The 9,216-nt window shown below is 45.5% G+C and overlaps 1 protein-coding gene across 1 annotated transcript; it reads right to left on the bottom strand.

Annotated features, from left to right (window-relative positions):
- Positions 1–3,247: 3,247 nt before the first annotated feature.
- On the bottom strand, positions 3,248–8,763 carry CORO2A (coronin 2A). Its single transcript, XM_079330912.1, has 4 exons — positions 8,556–8,763; positions 7,388–7,478; positions 6,844–7,109; positions 3,248–5,216 (listed from the first exon to the last, which is right to left on the bottom strand). The coding sequence occupies exons 1-4, from the start codon at positions 8,745–8,747 to the stop codon at positions 5,073–5,075; spliced, it is 693 nt and encodes a 230-aa protein (XP_079187038.1). The 5' UTR covers positions 8,748–8,763; the 3' UTR covers positions 3,248–5,072.
- Between the last annotated feature and the right edge of the window lie 453 nt (positions 8,764–9,216).

The raw sequence follows: 9,216 nt of genomic DNA, 5'->3' as shown, positions 1-9,216 counted from the left end.
GGGAGCAGGAAGGGCCTTTGCAGGGGTTTTACAGAGATGTTTTATTTCAGCCACCCATGTGCATCATCCAGAGTTCAGGGAACAAAGGCTAGGTACTTTGTAATAGTCTAGATTACATACATGGGATGATCAGGACAGGGAGAACTTCAGAGACCAATTACTAGGGAACATGGGGGTGTCACAAGGGAGGGGCTGGTGCAGAGGGCCAACAGGGAACCAGGATGGAAGTGACCAGAGACCGAGGGACAGGGAGAGGGGCACAGGGTTGACCCAGGGAATAGAACAGGGGTCGCTTTCCCTAATTGGGAATGCCTTCAGTCGCCACAACTCCCCTTTTCTTTATTAATTAAGAAGGTTTCTTTTAAGGATTTTAAAATCAAATGGTTGAGGTAACTAAAGAACACAAAATAACAAAAACAATCAAAAGCATTCATAAAACATTTTTTTTAATGCAAGCCATTTTTTGGAGTCCCCAGTGTCTGAAGAGATTTTTGAAGCATCTTGGAACTAGTAGGAATGGAGGTGAAGTTTTCTCAGCATGGTTTGTCAGGAAACTGAGTCAGGAAAGGGATTCTTCAGCATGGACTGGCACCCTGGTGGCTGTTAGCAATGTGGTTAGCTGTGATTGAGCTTGTACAAGATAGAATGGGGGTAGAGTGCCTGTTGAAACTACAAATAGAACAGCAAATAGAGGAATGGATTTTTGGTTGCAGGACAGCTGAGTGGTGTTTTGTGCTGTCTTTGCTTCTGGGTTGCTGCTGTGATTTGATGGCTGTTGGCTTTGAGCTTTATTTCTTTGGTTGTTGTGTGAGGGACAACATTTTTTAGGATGTGGAAAGTAGTTGCAGTATGGTGCATGAGTGCTTCCTTGCACTGGGACTGCATTATGTCCTGCAACATTCCCTGCTTGGGGGCCTTTCCTTCCTTATACTATATCAAATTCCACAAATTCTCATCTCCTACACTGCAGAGACATTTTCTGGGGTTATTTTTTCTGATTGCAGTTTGACGGACAAACACATCTTCCTTGGTATCATTCCAGGCGATGAATCCATATCTATTTTTCACATTGAGCCACTTGACAGTTCCTAAAACTTTTGTACCAACAACCTTTTCACTTTTCCCAGTGAGTTTGTGTCCATGGTTGTGTCGTTGGACGTGCTGGTGTTGGCAAAGCTGTTTTTGTTGAGGGTAGAAAACAGAGCTTGAGCAGGGCAGGCAGCTCTGTGCTTGGAGTGCCTTGCACGCCAGCGGCGCTGGGCGCACAGAAAGGGGCACTGCAGACTCAAGCAAGTTTAGAGAGCATATAAAAGCGGAAGGAGCAAAAAGTGAAGCAGAAAATTGTGCTCACCTTTGGGGGCACATCAACAGGAGAAATGCAGGGCTGGGCAGGGAGGAATGTGAAAAAGCACAGCAAGGGCAATTGCACCATCCTGCACTTGAAGGGGAGTAGGTTCTTGCACTGGCACATGCTGGGGACTTGTGAAGCTGACAAGCAGCTTTGCAGAGTAGCTCTGTAAGGTCCTGCTGGACAATAAGCTGAGTTTGAGCCAGCAACACTGGCTTCTTGCAAAAATGACCAACACTATCCTCAGCTGTATTTAGAAGTGCTATGGGGAATTTGTCCTTCCTCTACCCTCAGTGCTGGTGAGGCCATGTGAGGAGTGCCAAGTCAGTCCTGGGTTCCCCAGCACAAACAATTTGTAGATAGACTGCAGTGGCTCCAGCACAAGCCCAGAGATCTCTGAAATGGTGCTGCAGCATGTCCAAGAGGAAATTCCTGATACTGCAACTTCACTTCAGTGCCCCCCTGTAGCTCACAGCCAGCCTGTGCTAGGGATGGATGCTACCCAGCCCAAAACCAACAAGGGTAATCTGCTGCTTCTCACAGCAGGGCAAATGAGGGGGCATCATCTCCATGTTCTCCTCTGCTTGCAATTCCTTGAGAACACAAGGGTACAGCCTCCCAAGATGAAAAATAAAGTGAGAATGACAACTATTGTCCAGGCTTTATTCTGTAGTTGGCAGCTGGTTTGGAGTAGAGGGTGAAGAGTTGTGACTCTAAATCCAGTAGGCAAGCTAACACTGCAGTGCCATGTTTTACTCTCTCTTTGAGGTTAAGCAGCTATAACACCAGAGTTGCAAAGGCACTGCAGGCTCTTTCTCTGCCTCCCACACTAATTTGCCTGCTGCTGCCTTTTTCTAGGCTTTGCTCAGAGCAGTGAGACTGTATCAGCCCTGAGGAAGGACCCAGTGCCTGCCCAGACACTCTCACCAGCTCAAGGTTCCTACCAGGACCAGGAGGTCAGGAAGTTACAGTGTCCTGATGACATGGCAGGTGCACAAAGTTCCCAGCATAGTCTTCCTCCAGCAATTTCCACCATTTTTCTCCTTACACTGGCCTAAATTATGCTACCAAAATAATTTAAAATTACATCTCAAATGCAGCCATGAACGTTTCCATACCCAAAGCTGTAAGGGATCAACAAACCTCTACAGTGAAAGAAGCTCCAAGGACATGAGCACAAGCGATGGTTCTTCATATTTTCACCACAGCTACTATGCCCATGCAAATCAGAGCAAAACAAAGCAAAACAAAAACAACGAAATGAGCTTTAAAGAGAGCTACAGACCTGAGCTGGCTTCAGCCCAGCATTTTTTCCTAGTGATTGGAGATATCCAGCATCATGGTAGTAAGCGTAATGGGGATCTCCTTTGTATTGTGATCTAGCTACAGGTTGCAGCTGCTGTACTGTGCTTGTATTGTTCATGCTGCTTCAGTCTGCTAAATCAAAATCCTATCTTCAAATAAGCAAATTTGGTAATAACACATTATACCCTCCTCATGTGGAATATCTGAGAGAGCCTGGTCGGAGTGTACTGCACTAGCAGTACATGAGCCAGAACTGCAAGACAGCAGCAAACATCTCACCACATAGAACTCATCTCCAGCAGGACTCAGTTTACTTGAGGCAACACACACAGCAATTCAGAACAGAGTGAAATGGTTACCCCTTCATGGCATCAAGGGCAACTGGGAAAGATGTAAAATGACAGGGCCCTCTGTGTAACACTGTGTACAACTCACCTACTAGTGCAAGGCCACAGCTTGAAGCAAGCACCAGAGACAGTAGGTGACACTCCTTTCTGACCTTGATTCAACTTAAGTTTCAGTGTCTTCAACAATACAATAATAAAACAATTTTGCATGTATCAGAAAGTAAACTAAATTTTATTATTAAACTAAATATTTATTATTCAGTTATATTTGCTTTTCATTGCACAGATCTGTTTTTTATCCCCATGTTCAACAGTTTTTTTACAAAGCTTTTAGAGTTCTAGAAACTGTTAAAATAATCACTCAATACTATTTAGGCACAGATCATGAACGCATAACTCCATTTCCTCGAGGTTTTTTCCATGTGAAAGATTAGTGGTTGCAGTTAAGCTCCAAATTTAAGTACATTTCATGGTCCACACTTTTACAAGCGTACTGTCTGAAAAAGAAGCTTTGATTAAATAGTCTCACAAAAGCCTAAATGAAAGCACCTTCTCTTCCATAAATGCTGAAATCAACACACCCCTAGGATAAGAACCACAGTGGCCAACCATTGTCTATGCTAGTCAGTCACAGAATAACAAAGAAACAGTCCTCAAGATGATGTTAAAATCCCCTGGAAAAATTACTTTACTTTGGAAATAATTTAAATAATTTATTTTGTATGAAAAAAATAAGAAAATAAAATGCAGCCAAAATGCATTTGGTCACAAGGATGTGTCCTAGACATATCCCCTGGGCCTACCTGATTCTGTGCTTTCTGTGTGCCACTATAGAGGTGCACACTTACAGATTAAACAGCTGTTTGCTTGATCTGCCTGGTTTTAAGACCATCTCCATAAGGTCCAGCATCGAGCCAGAGAGCTGGTGCTGAAGGGCACACATCAGTGTGGCCACAGGGCTGAGGAAGGCTCAGCAGCCCGGGAGGAAGCAGGGAGCTGGTCAACACAGCTGGCAAGAGGGAACTTGCAGTTGTGGATGGCTGCAGGAATGGGAAAAGGTGCTGGCACCTGGGAGCTAAGGAAGCAGCAGCTGCAGGCATTAAGGACAAGTGATACTCCAGTAACCCTGGAGGGCTGTTCATGACTGGCCACAGCCCTGTGATCTTACTGTGGTTGACACAGCACTTCTAGCACCATTGCTAAAATGCCTGCAGTGGGATGGGGGTCTAACTCCCTACTCATCCTTTTAAACCTTCTTGGCAAATTCCCTGGCTGTTAACACTGTGCAGCTTTAAATGTCCATATTTCTGATGACCCCCAGTTGACTGCAGCTGGTCTTTGGCAGAAGGAAGGAAAGAAGGCCAATGATTCACAGGACACAGAGACTCTTCAGCTTCTCTGGTGAGAACTAACCCACACCACCAACTCCTGTAAATAGGTCCTCCAACACCGGCTCTCCTTTTCCTATCACAGAAGTGCCGGCCCTTGGCACCCCCAGTGCAGCCTCCCACTCAAGAGCAGGACTATCCCCAGCACCAGGGCAGGGCAGCCATGGCTGTCCCGATCCACCTGGGAGCAGGGCCAAGCTGTGAGGGGAGAGGAGTGTGTAAGGATCACTTTGGAGCCGGAGGTGCCTCTGAAGCTCAGCAGAGTGGGCTCCCTCTGGCAAAGACACAGGAGCCACATTGCTGGGCCCCAGGGTGAGAAAAGAAGCTGGCAGCTGCCTTCACTCTCCCATTCTCCTGTCATGTGGAGGGACAGCAAAACAGGTCATTCATTCCTAGAGATTAACACATAGCTTCTCCAAGACCAGAAGGTTTTCTACAGTCTCTCGCTAACATTAACACACAAGCTTCTGACATTGGTGAGCAGGCAAGCAAGGGGAGCTGAAGCACAGCAAATCCATCAAAAACTGTCTGGTGACAATTAGGGCAACGTGACTACCACAAGCCAGGGAAGTCCATGCTGCCTGAAATATCAATTTTACCCCCAGTAAAAAACCTAGGAGAGTTATCTGCAGGAACTGGAATCTTCCCATGTCCAGGGGTATAAAGAACTGCAGGTCAGCAACCTCAACAAAAGTCTGCGTCAGAGTTTTCTGATGCACAGAGATTTCTGATCCCCAGCTTCAGCTCTTTCATTTGGACCTCTTTCTGGCTTAACAACTCACGTAGTCGACGGATTTCTTCCTGTTGCAGGTGAAACATCTGTAAAAGCTGTAAGAAAGCACACAATTTATTTACTTTACACTAAGAAAACATGGGCTTAACCTGACAATGCCACCAGAGCTGTCACATCACTTCTGAGAGAAACATCTAAGGAGGAGGCCTTCAACCAAGAGACAACATCAGAAGTGCTCCTGTTGTCCACTTGATTGGGCTGTGACTGCATATGTTTCACAGAATGTGTTTGGAGTCTAAATTCCTGGGTCTATCACATCTCGCTTCTCTGACCTTGGGCAAATCCTTTTTCTTCTTCCAGTTGGGACAAGCATAACTTTTTTTGTATTACTGTACTATATTTTATTTTAATTTGGTTTGGAAAACCTAACTTTTCCACATCATCACTGGACCTCTGGAGGAAAACTCAACAGGATCACTGCCTCAGCTGAACCACATCTGTCACTCCAGGAGGACTGTAGCCGCCATTTAATGGGACTGCTACCAACACCCTGACTGACTGGGTATCAGGTTGTACTCTGACTCTGTGTGTCTTGGGTTGCAATACAAAATGTGACCAGAAATGTGTATTCTATCACCATCTGTTCAAATTGGGTGGGGCAGTGACCCTTATCACTGTGGCACATATTATCTGCTAATGGGCCATCTTTAAAACCAGGTGGGGCAATCATCTTTATCTTTTCCACAACCCACCCTCCCTCCAGGAAGATATCATCTGCTGCTGGGCCATTCAGTCCCACTGTATGACTGATAAAATTACATCATCCCACTGGGAGATGTTCCAGCCAGGGGGAAGAGACAAGCCTTTCCTACCTAGATAAAATCTGAGATTTTGGACACCACGATACCTTCTTTCCACTGGATTCCAGAGGAAAGATGGACTTTTCCACATCTTCCCTGGACCTTCAGAGGAAAGTTGCATCCTTCTACAGGAGCACTGCTTCAACAGAACCACACCTGGCACTGCAGGAGGATGCAGCCACCATTTAATGGGACTGCTACCAACACCCTGACTGACTGGGTGTCAGGTTGTATTCTGACTCTGTCAGTGTTTTTGGGATTGTTCTTTGTAATACTGTATTTCTGTTTTAATTTTCCTAGTAAAGAACTGTTATTCCTAATTCCCATATCTTTGCCTGAGAGCCCCTTAATTTCAAAATCATAGTAATTTGGAGGGAGGAGGTTTACATGGTTTATTTCAAAGAGAAGCTTCTGCCTTTATTGTCAGACACCACAGGTGCACCCCTCCTTTCACAGGAACCCTTGCTGCCTCACCCAGCTTGATACTGCAATTCTCTTCAAAGGGTTATCCTGCTTAAATTCCCTTCTGTCCTCCAGAACTGGAAGTCACAAGGACCTCCTTGTCCCCAGGCAACCACCAAGCAGGTCTGTGCCACAGGAATGCCTAAGAAATGAAAACGCTGACTGCTCCCTCCTTTCCAGACCCCCTCAGCTGGGGTGCTGCTGTGCCATATTTCTGCTTCCCATGTGGCAGTGAGGGCAGAGGCAGAGCTTTTGCCACCACAAAGAACAAAGAGGCTTGCACTGACATAGGCCTGCAAAATAAACTCTCGCTCAATTGCCACTATGTGAATGGCATCCTTTTCTCATCTGGCTTTGGGCTTCCCCTCTGGCCCCAGCACTTTACCCTAGACATTCATACCTCACTTGTAGTTTTTGGTGTTGGACACTCAAATACGTCATTGGAGAAGCACATTTGCTCATCTTCTGGCAGTTTCTCCTCCCTTTTTGGCCGTTTTCTGCTGCTTTCAGTCTCTCCTGTATCCTGCCTGTCCTCCAGTGGTATCTTTACTCCTCTTCCCTGTTGCTGGCTCAGGTCAGTAGCTTTTGTGAGTGACTCTGGCTCAAGCAACTGTGGTAGGGAGATCGCACCTCCAGAGCCTGGTCTTAAGGATACCAAGAGAGGCCCTAGGGAGAGAGGAGACAAATGAGCACCCACAAACCACAACCAGAGAAATCAGCTGTAAGCAATTTATACAACCAGCTGTAAGCAATTAATTTGGAGAGAAACATGGAAGATCCTGACTGGAGCAGCTTCCAGAATTTGCAGTCACCAAGTTATTTTAGCTTCCAGCCATATTTACTATATCTCTCCTTTTCATTCTTTCCTCTTTCTCTGGCAGGTAGTAGGCCAGAGAGCTGGGAGCAACTTATCCAAGCTGAAGAGGAGCTCTCCAAGTGCTGACCTTTGTTAATCCCGTTGAGCCATTCTTGTGCTGTCAGTGCTGGCTGGGCTGCTGCAGTCAAGGGGTAGATATCTTCCTGGAATGATTCCGTCTGGAAGCAAACAAAAGTCCAGAGTAACTGTGCCTGCCAGATTTTGGCTTAAAGAGCTCTCAATAGTGGTGAAGAAATCCATTTATTCTCTGTCAACACAGGGAGTATCATGAGCACTCACTGGCATGGACATAAATTCTTTTCACTTGCTCTCAACCTCTTTCTCTCTCTGCTCCTTACCTCAACTCAGAAGAATTGCATGTGAAGGCCTAATTTAATTTGTGCTGGTAAGTCTTCAGATTGGGGGAGGTTGACATAGGCTAACTGAACTCCCACGAAATCATGTTCCTGAGGATGAATACGTGGATACAATGGATGGACAAGTCACAAAGCATCAGCTGATTATCAACTGACAGAAAATGGCCAAGGAGATAAAGCTGGAGGAACACGCCTGGTTGGGAGTTGGAATGAGCAGTAGTTCTCCTGTGTCTCTGAATTCAAGGAATTCACACCTTTTATACATATTCTACTTTCTGGAAGTAGAGAGCACAGTAGTGACATTTCCCTTGCTCCTATCTCACATAGTTACATGGGAGCTACCTTGGCTAGCTGCAGATTCAAAGCCGTTTCTTTCTCTAATGACACCAGCTTTGAGACTTACTCCTATATCACCGTCAGTGCAACAGGTCATGTCTTACATGCTGCAGAACAACTGTCTGTAACGCAACTCCACCCAAGGGGTAGAGAGACCCATTAATTCATAGCTCCTGTTTTACCAGGATGATTCTTCTTCCTTCCAGAGGGAGATTTTTATGCCACCCAACATCAGCTCCAACCCCTCTCCCTCTTTCGTCATAATGCAGATTCTAGTGGAGAAGTTCACAGACATCTAGGAGACCTGGCAGCATGTCTTGGAAAGTCAGATACTAAACACAGACCTAGTTCTTGAGTTTCCTAGATAGGGTTTGTTTGCAGGGCTGCCCCAGAAACTGGCCAGGTATGTCCCTCATGCCAGGAGAGAGAAAATCCGCTGCTCTTCCTACTCTCCTGCCCCCAAGAGTCACAGAGAGGAGGTAGTGTCCTCATTTTAACACTGGTATTTGCCTCAGATATGAATATGACCTGAGGTTGACTTACCCGTCGAGGCACAATCATGGATATGGGCTCAATCTGGTTTTTAGTTGGAATCAGTTTGTAGAAACGGAAAATTTCACAAGCTGCCACATCAAGACCTCTCTTTGGCATTATTCCTGGGGGAAGAGCATTAAATAAATGGAGTATAAATCTCCTTAGGAAAGTTAGTATCATTAGCCATGTGAAAAGGGTCATCAAACAACAAAAAGAGTCATAACATCAGCACCACATCCAGCATGGTTTGAGGTCTGCATCCAAAACTGGCTCAGTGGCACAAATAAGAAGACTAAATAAATTTTTTTTCCTGTCACATCATGTTGTTGCATACAACATGTGTGGTTTTCATGCTAAGCCTCCTGTTCCTTATTCATTCTAATAGGGTGCCAATAGAGTGAACAGAACCGAACAGAACTAGCAGATGATGCCACAGGATTAGAGCATCAGGATCCCTAGGAAGTGATTTCAAGACACCTAAACAACACCAGGAGAGCTATATATGGCTGAAATACCTTCCAGGCAAGTATCCTTCCCCAACACTGTCCAAAAAGGGAAACAAGAATAAGAAAGGTGTGAACATCTATTCTATCCATTTGTGTTTAGGGACTGGCTACGTCACACAAGATCTCTAATCACCTGATAACCTCAGTGGATTTCTCTCCCATTA

Source organism: Erithacus rubecula (genome assembly GCF_903797595.1).
Source record: "Erithacus rubecula genome assembly, contig: SUPER_Z_unloc_1, whole genome shotgun sequence".
Taxonomy (NCBI): domain Eukaryota; kingdom Metazoa; phylum Chordata; class Aves; order Passeriformes; family Muscicapidae; genus Erithacus; species Erithacus rubecula.
Note: the sequence above shows the minus strand (reverse complement) of the source record. Positions and strands in the feature narration are given on the sequence as shown.